A 24,148-nucleotide genomic window follows, 5' to 3' on the forward strand; every position below is an offset into this window, starting at 1 on the left:
TGTAGGGGCTCTGGCAGCAATTTCAAGAGCTCAGACTCTGCAGCCCTTATAAATCACCAGAACCTGGGGCAACTGCCACTTTGCCTCCCCACCACCCCCATCAGCAGCCCCGGTCACTGTTGCAAGACAGGATATTGGACTAGATGGACTTTTGGTCTGACCCATTACGGTCATTCTTATGTTCTTACATTTTTATATAATGGAGCATGACTCCAATCAAATGATCCATCCCCTGTCATCCCCTCCCAGTTTCTGGCAGAGGTTTAGGACACCCAGAGCATGGGGTTGCATTCCCTGACCATCCCACCAATAGCTATTGATGGACCTATATCCTGCATGAATTTATGTTATACTTCGGCCATTCACAACATCCCCACAGTGAATTCCATGGGTGGTCGGTGAGTAGTGTGAAGAAACATTTCCTTGTGTTTGTTTTATACCTGCTGCCCATTAATTTCATTGGGCGATTCCTGATTCTTGTGTTATATAACACGTCTTTATTCACTTTCTCTGCAACATTCAGAATTGTATAGATCACTATGATATTCCCTTTTAATCGTCTCTTTTCCAAGCTGAAAAGCCCCAGTCTTTTTAATCTCTCCTCCTATGGGAGTCATTCCATACATCTATTCATTGTTGTGCCCTTCCCTGTATCTTTTCTAATTCTAGTTTTTTTAGAATTGGGATGAACAAAATGGCACATGGTATTCAAAGCATGGGCATACCATAGATTTATATAATGACATGTTATTTTCTGTCTGATTAGCTATCCCTTTCCTAATAGTTCCTAACATTGTTAGCTTTTTTGACTGCCACTGCATATTGATTACATGTTTTCAGAGAACTATCTACAGCAAGGCTGAGCAAACTACAGCCCGGAGGCCAGGGGCCGGCCCACCAAATCACCAGATCCGGCCCATGGACGACCCTGCTGGGACCTTCAGGCACACAGCTGCATGCTTTTAAGCACAGTCCATGCGTCTCTCTGCTATGAAGGTTGGGGGAAGCTTTGTGAAATCTCTCCCACCTCCCAGCCCAATCCTCAGCTCCTATTGGCCAGAAACAACTGGCCAATAGGAAATGACCCCAGCCAATCTCTCCGCTCCTATTGGCTGGAAACAACCAGCCAATAGGAGCTGAGAGATTGGCCTGGGGGGATGGAAGCAGCACAAATCTCTTTCCCCTCCCAGATCTGAGAGTCAAGTGGAGGGAATAAGCCTGCAGTTTCAAGCGGGTCTGCAGCAGGCAGGCAGCCCAGCCTGCCTTGAAGTGCTGCAGGGGTGCTGGCTTACGTAAGTACCTCCCAACCAGAGCCTGTCTCTGACACCCTAGCTTGCATCCTAACTCCCTCCTCCAGGTCACCATCCAAACTCCCTGTACCTCACTGCACCAGGTCACAACTCCCTCCTAGACCTTGCACTCTCTCCTATACCTCTCCCCCAGTGTAAACATAGCCTAAGTGTCCATAGCTAAGGAGCCTCACGGCTCCCATTGGCTGCGGTTTGCCTCCTAAATGCTTCGTATCACATATCCACATATGGCAAGGGCAACAACCAGTTTCCAGTGAAAAAAATATTAAAAATAAAACTGTAACACATAGACTTCCAGAAACTGTGTCAAAATAAGCTGATTTAATACCAACATTCCTATCATGTTAGGAAAGCAACTTCTCGTACAGTATCTGCTTGCAGATTTTTATCTAGCAGTATAACTCGTGATTTTTATTTTAGATGTTTTCTTTCCTTAACTGTGTCACCTCTTTCAGATAGATTACACAACGAGGGGAATTTTGACATGAAAACCAAGATTCAGAATAATTCCCATTTTTTATGTTGAAGAGAGGTGGACTTATTTATTAACATTTATTTTTTACTGTTATCTAGGAGGGCTGGCAGCTTCCACAGGCTCCTGGGCAAGGTGTGTGTGTGGGGGGGGGGGGAGACTCCATGCTCCTGGAATGGGCAGGTCCTCAGGTGGAAGGGGCAGAGTCAGGAGAGCCCAGCCCTTAGCACTGCTGAGACCGCACTGCTACCCCCTCCCCCCCCCCAGCTCTCAGAGCCACACAGAGTGCTTGGCGTGACACCCTTGCCTCCCCAGACAGCTCTAAGAGCTGCCCGGAGCACTCTGCAGAGTGCTTTAGTGGTAATTTAAAGGGACCAGGGCTCCAGCTGCCACTGCTATTATTGCAGCAGCAGCAGTGGCCAGAGCCCCAGATCCTTTAAAATCACCAGGCCCTCGGGCAATTGCTCCTTTTCCACTGCCCCCATCTGTGGGCCAGCTGTTATCACTGTATCTAATGCCCAGTGGCCCACCTTAACATACATTAATTTAATATTAAATACTACACACACAGTATAATAATCCCACATAACTCTAAGAATGGGAGTACACAAAGCCATTACAGTTCCAACACATATACAAAAACCCTTTATTCTGACAAGGCAGTAAGTGAATCTTAGCAATAGAGATTTCTGAGACTGTGGATCTTCAACAGAAATGGCTTTGTCCCTCTTCCTGAGTATGTCTACACAGCACCCTTATTTCGAAATAAGCTATTTCGGAATTTTTTTTCCAAAATAGATTATTTTGAAATAGCACGTCTACACTACATGAAAGACTCAAAATTGGTCAGAGACAGGCTTCCCTAATATGGATGTGCTACCTCAAATTAGAGCCCCAGAAGGCACTGCCGAGTAATTATTTTGAATTGCCCTGGGAGGAGCTATTTTGAAATAGCAGCAGTGGTCCACACTACTGCTATTCCAAAATAGCCTTTTTGAAATAAGCATTATTCCTCGTGGAATGAGGTTTACAGATTTTGAAATAATCCATCTGTTATTTTTAAATTATTTTGAAATAACGGAATTGCTGTGTAGACGCTTGCATTATTTCAAAATAATGTCAGTTATTTCAAAATAACTGTCCTGTGTAGCTGAAGTTCATAGATTTGTTGCTTTGATGGAATAGGCAGCCCCTTTGATGGAATAGGCAGCCCCTTAAGCCCCTGATCTTAAATAATTTAAGACTTCAGTTTCTCATAGCTTGCCATTCTAATAAAAGGCAGCTAGTGAAGTTTATGAAGTGCCGGCATCAGTGAGTTTGATGGAAAAAAGGCCTCCATACACTTGTATTTCTATACAGCAAAAATTCCAGTCTACAGGTAGTTTTCAAAGGCAGTCTCACACAGAGCACATTACAGTACTTAAGTCTGGAGGTCACTTGGTTGAACAAGATGTTCATCCTATTCCTCCTGCTTCTAGTCTGCTCCTTAAGAAGCTCAAGGGCTGTGAAGCCCTATGAATTCTCATCCTTATAAATGCATCTGGGAAATGCTTGGGGTTTGCCTTGCATTCACACACTAAGAATTCTGGGAGTGAATCTTGTAACAAGCATTTGCTAAGAAAGCAAGAGCTTGAGTCTCTAAGTGAACAAAGAAGAGTTGGTTCCCTTCCAGTCTTTGTGAATCAAGCTGCAGGAGTTCATTTTGTTAACTGAGCCTGGCAGGATTCACATAGCTGTGGAGAGAAATCTAACACATAGGCCAAGTGAAACAATTCCAATATCCAGCAAAGAATTCCTAAACCAGACAAGTCATAAAGTTTGCTTTCAGAGGCTTTGTTTTCTGTTTTTAATATACCTGCAATGTATCTATTTATTATCTGTTTCTTTGTTACTGAGTAAGTGACCATTTTTAATTTCAGGCCAAATCCTGAAGTCCTCAGGAAAACTCTCATTGGAGTCAATGGGATTTGGAAGACTGCCTGAATAAAATTGAGTAAGAGTGTTAGGACCCTTTTGGTATTTTACTGATTCTTTCAATCAAACTGGGCTGCTGGCTGGTGAGGGTGCTGGCTGGCAGCGCCCCCCCATCCTGTGCTGCAGCCAAAGGCTGGGGAGAGGAGTTTGGAGGAAAGGCCTGCTTAGCTGGGCAGTGGCCAGTGACAAAGACAGCTCTGGCCCCAGCTAGCCACTCTCTTCCTGGTGTGGCCGCCCCTCTGTAGTCACTCTGCAATATAACTGTCCCTCATATCAGTTTCCTCTCTTTCCATGTTATGGGAAACAATCCCATTCCAGGCACATCCTATTTTCACAACTGAACCCTTACTTTGCTTTAAGTTAGGATAAGAGGAAGCTGTATATCAAATTTGGTGGTCCTAGCTCTTACCGTATAGGAGTACAAATGGACTCATGGACAGACAGACAGATGCACCAACTCTCTAAATATATATATTTAGATTATTATTCTTACATATCTGCATGTCACCTGTAACTATACTAGATTCACAGAGTGAAATTTATACTTTATCAAATTTGAGCTTCAAATCTTTAATTTAAAAAAATCCTACAAACCATAAGATCCCAAATCATAAAATCAATATAAATTCATAGATGATAAGGCCCAGAAAGGACCATTGTGATCATTATGCATGCCTAACACAGACCACAGGACTTCCCTCAAATTAATTAATGTTTGAGCTAGAGCATATCTTTTAGAAAAATATTCAGTGTTGATTTAAGAATTTCCAGTGCAGAATCCACTGCAACCCTTGTTACATTTCATTGTTTCACAACCCCCTTGTTAAAGATTTATGCTTCATTTCTAATATGAATTTGTCCAGATTCAGCTTCTAAACATTGATTTTTGTTATAACTTTGTCTGCTAGATTGCACATCATGTTGTTATCAAATACAGTGGATGTATGTGTAGAGTAAAAATGTATACATATATTTAACAGGTTAATATTTAATATAGGCACAGAACTTCTTTGACTTTAGCTGGCCTATATTTTTTGTTAAAACCACATAACCAACTTTTTTACTTAGGTTAGAACCACAGTGTAGAGCACAGTGTGTACACTTTTTTCCCCCTCAACAGCTTTTGTTAGATTTACTATGGCTAGTGTTTTTTAAAATTATTTTAGGGTTTTTTTTGCCAGAACATTTTCAACAAACTTTATGCAAATAACATTTTATTTTTGTCACTGTATTCTAAGACACTAAACTATACGTACTACTTATGTGTGCCAGTCCTGGAACATGATATAAATGTGTCAGAATTATAGTAGCGAGAACACATGAATGCACATGGTGTCTCTTTCACTCTTAGGCTCAGTGTGATACTAATTCATTTTTGACATTTGGAAAACTTCTAATATTAATTTATGTGTTTCTTGTGGGAGGTAATTCAGACAGACAAAGTGTTGAAATAAAAACTTGAAAGAATGCACATCAGATTTTACAGGTGCATAGAACATTAATTTACAATGATGACCTTTTTGTAAAAGGTTGACGTAATATTGAATGGAATGTTTTGCTTATATATGGTGGTCTGGTTTACTAACCAATACCAAAATGTATGACCAAACTGGGACTTTGTACAGCCTTCTTCTTTTGGAATCATTTCCTTCCTTTCTTTTCCCCCCTTCTGATCACCAGTAACATTGGAGTATTTTATTTCTATCATTCCTTATTTGTTTTTCCCTTTAGAGGAAAAGTATTTACCAAAGTTGACAATGTTAAACATATAGTTCAAAACAAGTAATATTTATAGAATGCATGCTAAGATTGACCTTTATGTAAGTTGTCGCAGAACTTGATTTGTTTATCTGAAGTGATGTTCATTTATAATGCAAGCAAAAATGTCAGTTGTTAGTACTTTCTTTGTGGAGGATTTTTTTTCTTTTGAAATATACTTAAGGAAAATGATGAGAATGTATATCACTTAGTTATCTCAAATGGAAGACTTGGGAAGCGGGTGACAATGCATAATAATGAAAATAGTTTTGTGTCTTTTGTGTGTCTTCTTGAATGGACCTGATGAAATGTCTTCATTTCCTTTTAACATTTCATGCACTAGCTGATTCCTCTGCGTACAAGAATAAGTTGTCTTGGTAATTTGAGGAATAAACTCTGTCCTTCGATGCATGGGCAGGGAATTACGAAGTCAGCATAAATCCTATGCATGCATTGGGATCATAATTTAGTCTGTGGTAGTTTTAATATATTACTTGATGGTGATAATATAGTAAAAAGGCATATTTGATTACAACAATGGACAAATGACATCAAAAACTTAAATCTAGGTAAAAAGGAATGGAAGGAGGGTAATGGAAATGTGAAGCTATTTTAAGTTCTGTTATTCATTTCGATTTGACTTAAGTTGTTCAAAGACCCTGGATAACAGGCCAAAACTTTTTACATTAGCCATGAAAAAGGTCTCTGCAAAGAAAAACACATTCCTTATATCAATCTGGATAATGATTTTTCAAGGCTCCCACTATTACCTCCTTCTCCGGAAGATACTAGGTACATTGTATAATCTGAAAATCTATCACAACCCACAAGCTCCTAATGCCAACCTTGTCCTTATGGTCAATTGCAATCAATTCTGACTCTGTCTTCCCTGAGACTTGTGGGGTCCTGTATTTATATCATAACACATGCCTCTCCCTGGGCTATTCCAGAGTTCATTCCTCAAGCAAGGCAAACTAATAGAATTATTTGTCCAGTAAGAGAAAGCTGTTCAACATTTTGGAGGTATAGGGCAATATGCCTGGACCTTCTTTTTGAATTTTTTTCTTGGCCACCAACATATTGTCATCGAGACAAACAACTCAGCAGTGCCTACATATTTGACCTATCAGATCTGTGCTAGTCACTTCTTATAGTATTCTCCACTTTGTTCCGATGGTCCACCAAAATCTGGAATCCAGAATAACCATAGTAAGTAGATTAGTTCAGAAGAGTCCAAAAATACTCAGGAGATTGTTTGGCTACATAAGGAAGTATTCAAATGGGTAAGTACTAATACACAAAGAGCATTGAGTTTTCACTTTGCATCTAACTCCCTCCCAGATAATGATTAAGTTATATTGTAAACCGTAAAAGTATAGATCCAAAATATCATCTTGGTTTATGGGGCAGAAGGTATTATTTACTTTCCTTCTGCTTCCCCTGACCTGGAAAGACCCTGTAAACTAAAGAGATGCTAATAGCCCCAGAATGTGCAAGAAATTAATGGCCTGTGGGCTTCTTTTTTGTCCAGAGCATTCAGCTCTTAGGAAAAAGAGACATCCTGTATAAAAGTCCCATTCTTCATCCCAGGCCTTATTCATGCTAAAATCTTGTTTTATGAAGAGCTTTTAGAAAATACTGGTGATCTAAGATTCTGTCCTCTCCATCATGCTTTATTCTCACATGAAGGGAATTTCTTTTTGCTGGTGTTTGGGTGACTATCTCTGCCTAGAGTAGGTTCCAGAGACTTCAGCATGTAAGACTTCTTTCCTTACCAGTCTTAGATTTATTGCAGATGTGGTTTATAATGGCCAGCTGTGTGTGTGTGCCCACTTCAGCTCTTAGCTTACTTACTGTTAACGTTCCACTAATGGATTTCCAGTTTGGTCTCACCCTTTGGGAATTAGATTCTTTCACGTGATCTTCTATCTAGTCTATACCCTCCCACCCAAGTCTTAATTTAATTCTGAAAGTTGTATACTCAGATTTCCTTTGAACCTACTGAATGCCATCCAGATGTCCATCATGTTCTGATGATTTTCATTCAGTTCACGCAATAGCAGAGCTTGCTACCCTAGTTCTGAAAGCTGCTTATCTTATCTTCCACAAGCAGAAACTGATTCTCCATACCTATTTTTCACTTTTCTCCTCCCAATAGTATCACATTGATTTCTTAACCAGAAAACCATTGTCCCTCTTAAGCTCCCAAAATATATCTACAGCCATGATCTTAGAAAATAATCCTCTGGAATTCTCAAGCCTCATTCTCTGTCATTGTCTGGCTTCTTTCTGCCTCTGTATTGTTATCTAACAGCCCTAGGAGGTGATAGAATGGCTGCTAAATGGGGATACAGATTACAGCTTTGCACGGACAGTAAAAAAAAAATAATTCCCTGTAAGCCCAAAATGCATCCTCCTCCTTGTACAATAGTGAGCTGGAGAGGTTGGAGAGGTTTGTGGAGGCGGAGAAAAAACAAGGGAGAATTTGGGAGGTAAACTATTAAGTTATGTGGTTTGGAGTAAGGGATGGAGAGCATGATGTCAGTAATACTCAACTTGAATCCGTGTCAAAACTTTGGAATGGTTTACCTATAAGAAGTATTTTCTGAAAGGGGATAAAAGCTACCTATAGAATATATGGATAGTGAGTTTTTGCCTTTACAAAGGTAGGATTTTTAGAGAAATATTCAGGTCACTGGTAGTACACCACCAATTTTTTTCTGTTTTTTTTTCTAGCACCCTATGTCCATCCTGGGTTATGTATGATATACAACAGCATAAAACACAAACATTACAAAAGTATTTAAAATTAAAAGGTACTGTAATCTTCCAATTCACTGATGAAAATTATTCTAACTGCAAAGAACAGTTAAACTATCATGTTGACAACTGTAAACGGTTGCCAGTTAAGTTTCTTAGTTCTGTGATATTCTGCCTGTGGGGAAAACTCTGATTTTAATTAGCAGTTGGTCCTTTGCAAAACTATATTTGGCATATCCTGGCAAGCTCAGGAATAACTCTCTGCTCTCCTTGCAACTATTAATATAATTATTATAGAGAAAACAGCTATTGTTGCTGATCCTTGGACAAGAGACTCACTACTATATCTTACTTTTTTGTGCAGAGTTTGTATAGTGTATAATTTGAAAACAGTAGAGTTGACCCTTAAGACTAACACCAGATTTTCATGATGTTTGGAAGTTGTTACAGAGTGCCACAAAACACTGACTACATTTTAAAAGGAGAACTGGGCCAAATTTTCAAAAGGGCATTCACTCAGGTTAGATACACATACCACCAACTTATTCATATCCATTGAGGTGTTCGGGAGCCCTAAGCAAGCATGGATGCATGCAGTCTGGTCCTGCAATGTTTAAAAAGGAGCCAAATGTCCAGTTTTTCAGTGGTCAGTTCTGGAAATTGGAAGCCTGAAAACAGGACACCTGTCTGTCCTCTTTATGCTCAGCTGGTGCTGCTGTGAGCACTGGGGAGTGTTCTTCCCAGCCCCAGCCCTACCCCCAGGAAGAGCTACAGCAGACACAGAACAGTAGCAGACTCACCAGAGGGAGTGGGGCAGGTGTGGTGCCCAGCCAATGACAGCCCCAACCCAGGAGGTCAGGAGACGGTGTGAATGTAGAGAATACTGTAGGCTTCTCTCTGGTAAGGAGTGGCAGGTGTCTAGGTTTTTTTTTTTTTTAATTTTGATAATAGGGGCACTGTAGCTATAATACGGTTGTAGCTTTACAGCCTTATCCAAAGCCCATTAAGGTCCAAGATTTTGGTCTCAAACACATGGGCTACGTCTAGACTGGCATGATTTTCCACAAATGCTTTTAATGGAAAAGTTTTCCGTTCAAAGTGTTTGCAGAAAAGCACGTCTAGATTGGCACGGATGCTTTTCCGCAAAAGCACTTTTTGCGGAAAAGCGTCCTTGCCAATCTAGACGCGCTTTTGCACAAAAAAGCCCTGGTTGCCATTTTCACGATCGGGGCTTTTTTGCACAAAACAAATCTAAGCTGTCTAAACTGGCCCTTTTGCACAAAAGCTTTTGCGCAAAAGGACTTTTGCCTGAACAGGAGCAGCATAGTATTTCCGCAAGAAGCACTGATTTCTTACATGAGATCGTCCGTGTTCTTGCGGAAATTCAAGCGGCCAGTGTAGACAGATGGCAAGTTTTTCCGCAAAAGCAGCTACTTTTGCAGAAAAACTTGCCAGTCTAGACACAGCCATGATGTATTATGAAATCTTCAGGCCAAAGACTGACCTCATCTTGTTTAATTTGTCTTCAGAATGCCACCCACACCTGTGGAGATAATAAATTACACACAACATATTCTTTATTTTGAAGTATATGTTGTGAAGTCAATAACTGAGTGGATCCATGGGAGAAAAATTATTTTAAAAGATGAACTGTGAAATGCCCTGGATATGAGAGACCAGATTCTGGCACTAAAAAGTAAGGGAGTTTTATTATTATAATTATTTATTTCTAATAATGCTTTATGCCATGGTTATACCTTTAAAATAGTGACAGCACAAGTTTTTATGCTGCCTGAATATACAGTACTTCTAAGATTAGCATTTTGCTTGTTGGAAGTTCTAATTTCTTCTTTTATAAAGAATAATATTTTCAATAGATACCCAAACTAATTTAAAAGTAGTTCCTGGCTGAAGGGGAAAATATTATATTTGGCCAATGATGATCCAGTAAAATTATTTGTGCAAAATATGACACTGTTCTAAGAAATGTTCTTTTGAATAATATCTCAGAAAAAATGTAGGGTGACCAGATTTCCCCATTTTATAGGGACAGACCCGATATGCAGGGCTTTTTGTTATATAGACATCCATTACCCCCTCCCCTATCCTTGCTATTTGGTCACATTACAAAATCTATGTTGTATGTAATAATTTGAGGGGGAAAATACATATAGGTAGATATCAACCTCTTTCTATACTGCAGAATTTAAAGCATACATTAAAAACATCATCAGGTTTGTGTGTGGGGTGGGGTGTTGGACACTTTTGGAAAACTCTATGTCATGCATTTCAGAGCGGACATGGTAAATCTATTCATCATGAGCTGAAGACCACCACTGTGTTTGCAGAGCAAAAAGCCAGCCTTTCTTTTCTGGATAATAAATGATCACAAGCCTGGAAATGAGTCAGACTTTTCAGACTAGCCAAAGACAAACTATCTTTGATTCCAGTCTTCTTGATTCACCTGTACATATTCCATGTTATTACTCAGGTGCTAAGCAGAAGTGCTTTTTGTCTTGAAGGCTGAAAGGCCCTTTAGTTTAAATTAGGGACATTCACTGGTCTTCCCCGAGAAAGTAAAATAAATTCACTAGTGGTTACTAGTTGTAAAAAGCTGTTAAAATACACAAGTTCTGCCTCATTTCCAGTCCAATGCTGTGACTTAAGAACACTTGTTTATTGTTACACAGTATGCTGCCAGACTGTCCAGGTAGATGAAATCTGATTCCCTTTCTTATTGCTTCAAGCATTTCATTATCACTTACGGGTTGTTTCAAAGGACAAGGAAAAATATAAGACTCCTTGGAGTAAAGTAGTGACTAACTTTCAGTCACTTGCAGCTGAGAGACTTTTCTTATTTTGAGAATAAATTGACTGTGTTTGACCTTTGACTCAAGACAGCCTTACAGGTTTCTCTCACTGAGGAAATAGATTCCTTAATGATAGTGCCATCAGAGGAGAGATGAATAAAAAAGTTGTTATGTAATGAAACATAACATACATGAAATATTAAAGGCTTGATGGGGCAAGTCAGCCTGTGTCAACAATATGCTAAGAACATCTATCTAACAGAGCCAGTGCCCAAATTGCAATATTCTGGCTGCATGTTAGGTATATAGTCAGATTACTGAAGTGCAGCCCTCTTCCACTGACCTGTTGCACTGATATGAAGTGTAAATGTATTTCTAGATAAGCTGTCTGTTGGTTAGGGCTAGAACCTAGTCTGCTACTAATTGATTCCCCCTTTGTTTTTCCCAAACACTTGTGGTAATTTCTAATGAATCCCAGTATTGAAGATACACCTTTAAATTTCATCCTTGTGGTGTTCCTTTCATTAATATGAATTAAAATATGGGCAAGAACAATACAGAAAAATGAGATTGCAACTGCTTGTTTGAGTTTAAATACATTTAAATAATCGTTAAAATGTTTTGCTTCTTTAAAGGTTTTGTCACTAATCAAATGGTTGATTTGTATATAGGCAGCTGACTTTATATCTTATTTGCTGTTGAGCGGTGTTTGAAAATGTCATCCTCTAAAATGATGATAGTTCTTTACACAGGCTAATGCAAGTGTTTTTTAGGAAGGGGAAGGAAGCCTCGCAGGCATCAGCAGTTTATTAGATCTAATTCTGTTTTAAAAGCTCTTAACACCAGTCTTTTATCACATTTGTGTCAGGGACAGAACTTATAAAAAGGCAAGCACATCTGAATAAATGACACTTAGTTTATTGTTAAAATTGTTATAGGCTAAGTCCAGACTTAACACAGTTCCAAAAAGTAATTTTGCATTTACAACTTTCTTGGCCTCTGTGTTAGAAGTTTATATAATTGTCAGCTTGTTAACAAGTTGTTAGTTAATTTTATTTATTTATTGTACTAAAGATGGGAGATTTTAAAGAGTCTGCAATTCCTAAATACCCCCATCTCTGGAAGTCCTGATTTTCATTCTGAGCCTTATTAAACACTGCTGCACCTTTCCTACTGTCCTTAGGTGTATGCCTGCTCATATGACGGCCTTCATCAGAGTATCTGAGCACCTCACAATCATTAATGAATTCCATCCCTATTATTTAGGCAAGGAACTGCAATAAGGGATAGCTGCTCTGACTTATACAAGTGAAACAGGATGTTTCTGGTTGATCTGGGAACTGAACTTAGATTTCTTGAGTCTAGAGTTGCCAGATGTTTTCAACAAAAATACCGGACACCCTTGACATTACATCACAATTTACATTACATCTTATTTAGAAAACACTGGACATTTATATTTTCTCAATTTGTTTCCCAAACAGAAAGCTCAAATACTGGACTGTCTGGTTCAAAACCGGGCACCTGGCAACCCTACATGAGTCCCAGGGTGGTGCTCTATGTGCTGTTTATGTCAATAAATCAATCCTTTGGATCCTTTTTGTCTTCAATGGAGCTTTTGTCAGGATAGGTTTCTTTGCAAATAACTATAACTTCTAATAAAGTTTTGGGGTTGATTATTCACTAGTCTCTGCCACCTGACTCTGCTTGTCCTCTGCCATCACTTTGGAGGTATAGGCAAAATACCTCAGGGTCTGCTCCTCCTTACAGATGGATGAGTCGGTCTGAATAAAATAAGAATCCTAAATCTTCATCCAAAATTCAGAGAAACTGGTGAGTGTGTGGTGGTTGTTATTTCTGGAGTGGAAGGTGCATTTGTTTTTCTTTCCTAAAAATTACTAAATGTCCTTTTTCTTTTAAGTTTCTTTTCTGCATGCCTCTACACTTCTTGGTTTGGCTGGGACAGTAGGTGGAAATACCATGCAAAAATTGCTCCTGTAATCTCTTCAGCCTTAGTGAAATCAGCACTGACAGGAAATCTCACAGGAAAGTCTTTTCTTATGAGATTTTCAGCCCAATTTCTCAACCCTAGGCTCTTTAATCAGGTATGAGAGAAAAGAAGCAAGGGATCTAAAATCTTGATCCCCTGAGCAAAGTCTGAGTAAAAACTTTTTTTCTCACAGAAACAGGGCAGGGATTGAAATGAGTTTAAGGAATCTGCGCCTAGGTGCCTCCAGAATCCAGTCACAACCATTCCAACTTGCTGAGAGGAACTGTGGACAACTGTGCACATAGCCAGTTGACTGTAACTAGCTACATGCAGTACAGAACACACTGGGTACATATGTGTGTTCTCTTTATAGAGAACCATGGAAATGGGTCTCACACCTAATCTTCCCCACTACTTTGGCCCTTCTACACAGCAGACCTGTAGCTTTTATGCCATTTCTAGTCTTAGCATATATGCTTCCGTGGGTGCAGGATTTAGGCCTAAGTGAAGTGTGGTTCACATATATTGAAAAAAGTAACATCCCCCAATCCCAGATTCAGAAATAAAGTTTCTATATTTTCTATACATTTAAAAAAAACCTGTTGAAGAAGTTCCATCCACAGCAGTTACTGCAGTTTTCCTTGCTGCATTAGCATTTACTTACTGGATCAGTCCAGGTCTCATTAACCTTAATAATCCAACTTACTCAATTTCACTAGCAGATCAAACTTTATTTTCCTTCCATACATTTATTTCCAAGCCCACTTACTCCAAGGATGTCCAGCTCTATTGAATTATCTTGTGTTAGCATTTACATTTTTTCTCCTTTTTTGGGTGTGGGGAATTATTAGTTGAGAATGACTTTTGACATTTATTGCTCTTTTTATCTTTTTGTGGGCAAGAAGCAGAAACTAAAAATATAATTTTGTTTACTTTGAACAATACAGATCTAAAGTGTTCCATTTATCTGTATTATCACCAATAATGATTACATTTAGCTGCAAGATAATACATAAAACTTTTTAGGCATATGAATTATCTATTCATGCAAGCTACCTCTCTGTATTTGAGTATAGTTTCAGAAGACTACAGAATTAGCTGGGTTAATGCTGTAAAAGAGAATGTGTGAGTACTCTTTCAAACTTTTCAACAAATTTGCTTTGGCTGATCGTGTCTCTTTGATGTTTACTGTCCATGAATGTTCACTCGTAGGAATATTCATTGAAAGAACAAATTGTAAGGATATACACTCACTATTGGAGAAAGTAGTTTATGAATTTGTAATCACAAACTCTTTTGCTAAACACCTGATATAGCAGAAATTCTCATCCAATAAATGCAAAGAAATACACAATATGACTTATACAGCAAGCAAAAATAGCACACTTTTCCAATTGCTAATACAAATACATGCACAAACCAATTGTATAATCCATTGGCTGAAATAAGTTTGTATAAAACATTTTAAAAGCATTTGTTAAATAATTCTGAACAATGACCAATTTAATAGGAAACACTTTGTATTCATAAATAATTAGTTGATTAACAAGAAAAATATTGAAATTCAGTGATTAATCTGTTTGCTGCTGGTAGTCTGTTCATTGCTATTCTGAGCTGCATATTTTGGCTTTTCTGTGGAAACAATGTCATTAAACTAAGTGCATATCCTAAAATGTAGGAGATGCCCATAGAATAGGAGATACATGTATACGATTAAAAGCATTCTGATGGAGCTGATATGATTATGTTATGTCACATATTTGTGAAAATCTTCCTATGAAGTATGAGAAATGCTGTTTTAATAAATTGATTTATATCTACATTGAAAACTCACTTTTCTTTTCAGAGATTAGCCTCTACCAAAACAGAGTGCAAAACCCTCTGAATTAAGAATACTAGCAAGTGAGGCCTGTTGTTGACTTGGCAAAGTCATTTTGTGTAGATTACACTTATAGGAAAGTTCAAGAAATTAAATGTCATTTAATAGAATTTTGTATTAATGTGTTTGCAAAAGGGAAGTAAAAGAACAGTTTTAAAATTGTAGGATTTCAATTTCAAGCATTATTCATTTTATTGAATAATTACCATACATAGTAAATTTGAATCAGAAACTCTTAAAGCTTCCATTACTTTTTTCATAACTACTTTGAATTATTTTGTGATTTGTAACAATAAAAATGTTCTTTCCACTAAAATGACAGTTGAACAGGTGACTCAATTTTAATTTTGTTGGCAAATATTTTTATGAACTCTAATCATACAGTCATGACTTTTTTCCAGTGAAAAAGAAAAATAATTATTTAAATTTTTTACCCAACACATTCCAGTGTAAAAAGTAGTGCTTTTAGCTAATTTAAGTGGCAGGATCATTTATGAAAATTTGGTATCTGTAGTTAATCACAAACTGTGACTTTATATTTCACAAACAAATCCACAGACAAACGCTTCAAAATATATACTAGATATCTGAATTGGGACTGAGTCCAAAATTTGTAGTTCAGGTCTAATGCAAATTTCCATTCCAGCTCAGTTTTAAGGTTCCTTTTTTAATGTTTAGAACACATAGAGATCTTATGCATAAAGAGAAACCTATTTTTTTATAATTGTTGCAGTTGGTGTTTTTCAGTTTCTTTGTCAATAGAAGGCTATAGATTTCAAGCTTAGGCTTCCAAAAAGTGAGTTATTGTCATTTATTCCAAACTTGATTCTTTGTTAAAAGAATGAACAAATAAATACTCAGACAAAAGCACTTTTTAAAAAGTTTGTTTGCTTCACTTAAGGCAAACTGGTTGAAATATTTTAATGGCAGGTAATACAACACCAAGGAGGTGTCTCTGAGAACGTTCCTGTGCATATGCCATTGTTTCTTATGACTTGTGGTAACGTGGTCCAATCTGAGTTCCCACAGAATTATAATAATTGTTACAAAAAGAATGTATGTTTCACTGCGTGTTGCAGCAAGAACTTTGCAAGCCCCTCCACTGCTGCTGTTATGTACTTTTGTGTGTAATTATCATACAGTGATACATTTTATTAAACATTCTGTAAAAATGCTTTGTCTTTTTTTTAAACTAGCCCCACTTATCATGGAACCAACAGTCATCCCCACCATTGGACTGTCCCTAAAACCACCTGACTTCCTCCTCACATACTGGGCTCTGTAGGAGCTTTTCACTATGGTTCTATTGCATGGGAGGGCTCCAGCAATCCTAAATGAATTTCGTCCTTGGTCCCAAAGTTGATGTCTTAATGTAAGAAAATTTAAAAAGTTTCAATAGGATGGAACTTTATTCATCTGTGACTAAAGCAGGAGGTCCATGACATGTAGCAAACTTCTTTGGTTGAAAATTCAAAATTCAGAAAATGATGGAAGCATATAATCCCAGTTTTTGTCAGTGGAGATGTGGGTGTATTTCTAAATTAGATAACTTAAGTTTGATGGCTTTAGTTTCTGTTAATGTAGATGCTTCTTTGCATCTGAGAAATATCACACTTTAGCTTCATGGTCTGAAAAAAAGTAGGACTACATCTCCTACTTTATTCCTATTTCTAGTGTCACTTTCTCAATTTCACTATTATTTAACTTCTTCCCTACAAATGTAGGCCCTTGAAAAATGAAAATATTACATTAACAATACTAAATATTTCATAGTCAACAAAGGATCATTAAAATGTACATTGGAGTCCAAATTCTCTGCCGTTGTAACTCCAGTGCAGTCAAGTCAAGTTATGCCAGCAGAGCATAACCCTTGATGTTTGATCCTGATGGTAAATTGTTTCCTCTAGGAAATTAATATGTAACTGTATGTATTTTATTTTTCTTGAACACTGAAAGTAGCTGCAGGGGATTCTTCTACTACCTTTATCCACTAGGTGACAGTACAACTCTTTTACCTTTTTCTTTATTATCCATAAGTGATTGAAGCAAAAAACAAAAAAACTAATTAAACAACTTCTGAAAATATATTTTTGTCAGTTGAAAATTAATAACAATGTTGTGTGAATTGTTTATTTATAATTGTGGGTATTTTTTTATTATAATTGTTTGTTTTTAACTGAGAGACCCCTTACATTGTATCTTAATTATAGACTGATAAATAGCTATAGAAAACATAAATACTGGAAGTTCCTGAACAGAGCTCATTGTCAATAGCTCAAGGTAAAATATTCCAAATAAACTCTGAATCTTATCAACGATCTCCAAGAAGAAAGGTGAATTTTTAAAGCTACTTGTTAAATAAAATAATATGTCCAGTATAATTAATCATTTTAATAAACAGTTACACTATGAATTAGATGAATTATTTAAACTGTTTTTAAAAAAATAAAAAATAAATTTCTAATTTTCAGCATTTCCATTGTACTCTGCTACATGGCTGTTAAATTTGAGCAAAATAAAACTTGATTTGCATACTTCCAAGGCATTTTTACCTGGACAAATGCTGGAGCTAGGATAAAAGAAAAATGTATACAGAAATATTTTGGGAGTGTGATATTGTATGTTGTGAGAGAGCTGATTCTTCCAACATACATTTTATTGACACTAATCACATAGGTAAAGTTTCATGGCTAAATGTTTACAGGATCTGTCCTTTAACCACTGCCATGTACATTATAAAACATACCCTAAAAAATTAGATGCTACTTGTATTGTGTGGTTATATGATTATATAAACTTATGATTTAATAGTTAAAATAAAATTTAAGATATTTCTTAGAGCCCTGTAAAGTATTAAATCCCAAGAACTAACACTTGTGTTAGTAATTACAATGAGATTTTAGAGTGAGTTTCAAAATGATATGGGTTTGCAGAGGCTATTTTAATATATAATGCAATGCTGAAACCACTAGGAATATTCTTTGTAAATACTGCCAGATCTCTGATTTCTAGTAAAGAAAAGAACAAAACCATTCTCATAACAGACCTATTTTATTATGATAATATTGAATTATGGAAATAAATGTCTCTATAATAAAAAAACAAAAGCCATTTAAGGTATTTAAAAAAAATTCTATCTAATCCTCAAAAATGATAAAATATAATAAACAAAGGGAACATTTTACAGTAGTAAAAGATAGCATCACACATTTTTACAGAATACCTCCAAAGTGTACCATATAAAATCTCTTTTAAACATTTTATCAAAAAATAATCCCAAATTATAATCACAAATCTATATAACTCAGAAAACATAATTCTTAAAAGAAAAAGAACATTTCATTGGTGTGATTTATAAAAGCTCTTGCTAGGCTAAATTCTCCTATGATTTACACACTGTATAATCTCCAATTAGGGTACAAGGTAGGACAGAATTTGGCCCATTATGTTTACTGATTGAAGACTGTGAAACAGTTACAGATTTAAATTTATGATAGAGCATAACAAAGGTTCACTTTGTTCTTTGAGCTAGGAATTCTAGACACATTAAATGCTGTTGCATTTCAACACTTCTAGAAAAATGGTTGCGGTTCATTTTTGAGACATCAACTTCTATATACATTTACAACATACTTTATAATTCTGTTATTTGTGGCCCATTTTGACATGTAATGTGAAAGAAAAAATAAAATCCTTAATCTTCAGCAGTTTTCTCTTTAGTCTCAGTACATAGCAAAGATGAAATACACTACTTTATAAAATATAATACCTAAGTGCTTGCCTTATTTTTTTTTCAATTTATTGTAGGCATGTGCCAAAATACTGCATCCATTGTATGCACCACGTGTTATCATAAAAATTCTACCTACCTTAGACACTTTTCTTTAATATTTATCTGTTCAAAAGCTAAACAAAATACAAAGATGTCAATATTGAATTTAGCCCAAACCACAAAGTAATTACTTTGTTTTTTATTCATTAAAATGTAAGCCGTTGTAACCATGATGTCTATAATTTCCCTATATTTTTTTAAAGAAAAAAATGATTGCACTGTTAACCAATTTCATTTTTCTGAGATTGATTTAGGCTTCAATATACTGACATAACCTTTATATTTAAAATTTTGTCATTTCCACTATAAATCTCTATTTTGAGATGTTTATAATTCAACTTAGCAATTTTAAAAATAAGCAAGGGTGTGAGGACTTTATCTGGCAGTGAATTTTTAGTGCACATTTGGAAAAAATAGCTCTGCTTTTTCAAGTTATGAGAAAACAAACCCAAAAGTTAGTGGTTTCACACTCGTTTTTGTCCACCTACAATAGTCTGATATTGTAAAATGACATTTTAGAAGCCATTAATTCTTTGCAATTACTGATGGCAAATAACTATTCAGTATGCTTATTGAGAAAACAATCATTGCTTTAGCAGTAATTTTCTTGTGAAGCAAAATTCTGTGAGATATTGTGCCATCGGTTTCTAAGCTGAATTTCACTGACATCAGTAGGGAGTTCTTTTTAAAAACTGATGGTACAACATGGCTCCTCATAGATTGATGCACTTTGGAGCCAATGCATATCTTACTGGTTTTTCACCAATGTAACTTCATTTACTTTAGTGAAATTCCTTTTTATACCACTTTGAGAATAGTATCAGATCAACTGTGCATATGCCTGTCAACAGAAATTAGAGTATCTCTGTTTTCAATAGCAGCCCTTCAGCTTATGTTCCACATCACAAACTGCAAAAAAGAGTGGTCCTGTAGCAGTACACACACGCATGCACGCACACACACACGCACACACACACATACAGTATTTTGAGCTTTTGTGGGCATAACCCACCTATTCAGATGAGTGGAGCAAATTGTGTATGAATTCAATAGGAATAATTTCATCAATTTAAATGAGTGTTGAATTAGGCCCTAGATTGTGATCTTGTAAATACTTACACATGCAAGCAGTCCCATTAGCTTCACATAGGGGAAATTTGCCAAGTACTTAAGTAATTGTTGGATTATGTCCTGATTCTGGGTAATGTTGTATTATTTTGTTTATTTTCTGAACTTGTATTTGTATAGTAGGTTGCACTTTCATGCAGTTGAATCAGCATGCATAGTTTTCTATAAAATGTTATTTTTTTTAAATAGATCTAATTGTTTTTTATAATTGTTATTTCTTCTTTGCTAAAAACATAGCTAGATATACTTTGATATTTACAGAAGAAAACACTCTTGTGCTGACAGAAAAAGTGAAATGTGTCACATGAACTATTAAGCGTAATACTATACTCAATTTGTGTGGGGTAGTTATAGCAACCCCATTCATCTGAGATGCATAAAGGGCTCCTATTACTGCAGTTTTTGAGAATCTTTAAGGAATGTATCCTCCCAGCACTTCAGGGAGGTAGGGAAGTGCAATGATCAGGGAGGCTAAGTGACTGGTCATGCAGCCATTCCAGAAAGTCTGTTACAGCAGAGACTCTAAAGTTATAAACTAGAGTCCTAGATACTGGACCATCTTTGTCCTCCTCATTACTCTGCTTATTATTCCTGCCAAAGGAAAAGGAAAAAAATGAGGAGGTGTGCTATAACATCTCTTTTTGTGACAAACCAGAGCTTTTTCCCCCCAGTTCAAAGCACTAGCATGAAATGTGGAAGAAGTACAAGACTATGGGGCAGAAAAAGTATTTATTTATTTTAATATATTAATTTTAAAATAGCCATCTGAAAATATTGTCTTAGGAACTCATGTGCTCTTTAAGAAGTCATATTCAGCTACATTATAGCTATACTTGCTACAAAAAGAAAAGGAAGAAAGCTTATAATTAAAAGACTATAGCTGTATAAAACTGACTTCTATACTGTTACTACTAATGGTGGCTGGAGTCAAAATGCTGAAAACAAATTCCAGTGACATGATAGCAAATGAGAAAGTGTTTAACTTCCCAGGGGGGAATATTTAAAAGATTAGATCTATATGTATATTCCAGGAATTATCCCAAGAATCCTGTGACATTTATCCCTGCTGCTTTTATATTTTTTAAAAATTGAAATGATCTCAAGGCTCAGCTTTGTGACTTTTGGCCATCAGGAGGGTTCCATTAGCAAATAAATGCCATGTACATCCTCACAGCCATAAGAATTAAATTAATGGTACTTCCACTATGTATCTTTTTTGGAGTTACTTCATTGGTCATTAGACTTAGTACTATATACCTGTTATTTTATAATTGGGGTCTCTTGTGCGTGAATCTGTTTTGCATTGTAATATGTGCACCACCTTTAACTAAAAAGCAAAGGCAATAAATTGTTGTTCAGATCCATCAATCCAAGAATGACTAGGCAAGGAAGGTCCCCCAACAGCTCAGCTGTGATATAAAAGCACACTTCATTTACAGGTGAAAAAAACGATTTGTGTCCAGGTGCAATATAAGCCCAGAAGCCAGAGAACGAAAATATTAACTGTGAGTCCAAAAACAACCACAGCATTTCATGAGGCACACAATGAAACAGCCTCAGGCTTTCTGTACACCATAATAAATAAATAAATAAATAAAATTAAATAAAAATGTTGTCAATATACAGCACTCACAGCAATGCTGCCTCAACAGGGTTTCACTTGATAGCTTTTGAATCTAAGGTCTCTTTATTCACTGGCTGCAGAAATTCTTTTCTGTCACTCCCAGAGTTGATTTTTTTAGTGTTCAGGTTATATGAATTTTGGTCAGATGAATTAACCACATTATGACAAATTTTCAGGACTTGAAGCCTTTCAAGACTGAGACTGTAATCATTTCCATGTAGATGTTGTGTGTAGGTTTTGGAGTCCCCTCCCTAAATAAAAGGTATTTGCTCTTTTCCCCTCCTGCACAAGTGCCAGTTGCACATGAAAATGCAGATTTTCTGAATGCACAAATTGCAAAGTTGTGGGTACAAACATGGGGAAATACTTAGGCTACTATGTAAAAATGTTTAAATCTCCTTCATTTCAGGTTTATTGTTCTCTCAATAGTGATTTGAGCCTTCAGAAGAGGCTATTGCTTTTCTTTCAATTTCCTATGGCATAATGCCAGAAGCTGTTCTGTATAAGAGTCCAATCCTTCTATGACTGGTTTTGTAATGGAAGATTGGGCCCCAGCCACAATAGCTGTAGGGATGGAACCCACTTTTAAATTATTTGCTTTTTCATAGATGGAGATGCTATACTACAGTGTCCCAGTTGAGTGTTCTATGCATTAGCATCTCCTGCACATTGGTATTTTTACATCTAAGTTTTTATTCCATCCTTCAGCTATACTAGTCAGTGGTCAAACAAGAAATGTAATGTACCTAAATACAGAAATGGAAGGAAGGAAAAGGAAAGAGAGGAAGTACTGAAAAGGGAAAACAGTTGAGGGAGCAAATTCTAATTTCAGGGTTAAAAGAGAAAAGTGTCTGTAAGGTGTTCTCTGTTCACAGTTCTCTTTTGTAGTATAATACATCAATGTCTAATACCATAAGCTTTTTAGTTTTCAGGAAGTTTAGGAGGCATGACCACATGCTGAAAAACAGTCTCTAAAATTTTTACCTGCAGTTTTGCTTGCACTATAATTTCTTCTCTAAAACAAAGACTCGATGGCATATTAACTAAAATAGTTACAGTGAATTGCATCCCAAATGCTGCTTCTACATCCACTTTTCTCTTGTGGATAGAAATGAATTTGAAAGCAAAAATGTGGCTGAAAAATTTGCAGATTCTTTGACATTCCTATTTGAATTTGGCCCATAAGCTACTTGTGTATCAGAATTAATTACAGCTCATTAAAAAATTCTACAAAGTCATGGATGGCTGGGACTACTCCATCATACAACTCAGATGCATTGTTAGTGAAGCCCATAATGAGTGCCATAAAATAGGAAAAGCTATTTTTAAATGTTATTGCCTTATTTTCTTCTTCAGATGGTATTTATCTACCCTTATTGAGTGAAAGAAAGAGTTCTACCTAAAGGCATATTAATATGATGAGAGAGCCAGTTTTTTCCTGTTTATACAGTCATTCATTTTAAAGTATAGAATGAATCAGAATTAAACATGAAATTAATGGGAAGGAAAATATATTCTAAAATTTGTCCAGTAGAACTACAAATTCACATATCTTAGTTTAAAATATCTTTTTATGTTTAAGTTATTGTTTACAGTATCTTGCATGATAATGTATACTGATCACTTAGGTTTTCACCTGAAACATACTATTTGTTTACTAATATGCATATAGACTCAGGGGCCAGAGTTCTAAACATGCTTAGCACCCACAATTAGGATAGATTTTCAAGAGTTCAGCACCCACGAAAGAAAACTGTGGGAAATATAGACTTGTTTTTTAGGTGCTTATTTAGGTATTGCTGGGTTCTGAACTTGTCTGAAAATCTCATCCTAGCTTCTTATTTTACACCATTAGGAAATATATTTCCAAATTGCACTTGGGAAGCTACTACAGGGTTCAGGTAGTTGCTTAAAAAGCCTATCTGTTTAAAGGCCTTGAAATCAGTATGAGAAGGCAAACATCAGGACAAGCCTAGGTAATAATAGTTCATGGGAGATGGAAAGAAGGGTCTTATTGAAAAGCATTCCAATCCATTTAGTTCCTTCACAAGTCCTAATGAGATAATAACTCCAGTCAAAACTGTTTGTTATTTTCAGGAAGTGCATCTCAGGTAAATGAAGAAATTATTTGAAGAAGGATTGTAGTGGGTGGGGACTATTTGTGCTTCAGCTTGGTAAAGGCAGATAGGGATTTACTTCTGGTGTTTAGTGCCACACTAGAATTGGTTCCCATTGATGTGTCTATCTGGTCTTTATCTTAGGTGATTCATTGCTTGTGAATTGAGAAGATGGGAAACACTTAGTAATTGATACTGCTGAGACTGTAGCAGATAAAAAAGTAATACCAGAAGCCGAAGGAATCCTGGAATGTTTCTTTGGAATAAACTGATAGTAATGAACATTTGATGACTTCAGATTAAAATATCTTACTTCATAATGTTTAAAATACTTCAATTCAACGGGTTTCATCCAAGGGTCCTGGGCCCTCTGGGGGCCATGAACAGATTTCACAGAGGGGCTACCAGCCAGGCCAGCAATTAAATTTGCTGGGGCCCATGGCACAAAGCTGAAGTTCCAGCACACTGGGCTGAACTCTGGAGCCTTGAGTCCT

At 36.5% G+C, this 24,148-nt stretch overlaps 1 protein-coding gene across 3 annotated transcripts in view; it reads left to right on the forward strand.

The window, feature by feature from the left end:
- SLC25A21 (solute carrier family 25 member 21) overlaps positions 1–24,148 on the forward strand; it is a 382,587-nt gene that overhangs the window by 138,906 nt on the left and 219,533 nt on the right. Inside the window, exon 2 of one of the 3 annotated variants that reach the window (XM_006117703.4) lies at positions 9,804–9,970. The exons of the other annotated variants lie outside the window; for them this stretch is intronic. Within the exon in view, the coding sequence (XP_006117765.2) occupies positions 9,943–9,970 (28 nt within the window). The 5' untranslated portion in view covers positions 9,804–9,942. The remainder of the gene's footprint in view (positions 1–9,803; positions 9,971–24,148) is intronic. 3 annotated transcript variants of the gene reach the window in all.

This window comes from Pelodiscus sinensis, chromosome 4, assembly GCF_049634645.1.
Source record: "Pelodiscus sinensis isolate JC-2024 chromosome 4, ASM4963464v1, whole genome shotgun sequence".
Classification (NCBI taxonomy): domain Eukaryota; kingdom Metazoa; phylum Chordata; order Testudines; family Trionychidae; genus Pelodiscus; species Pelodiscus sinensis.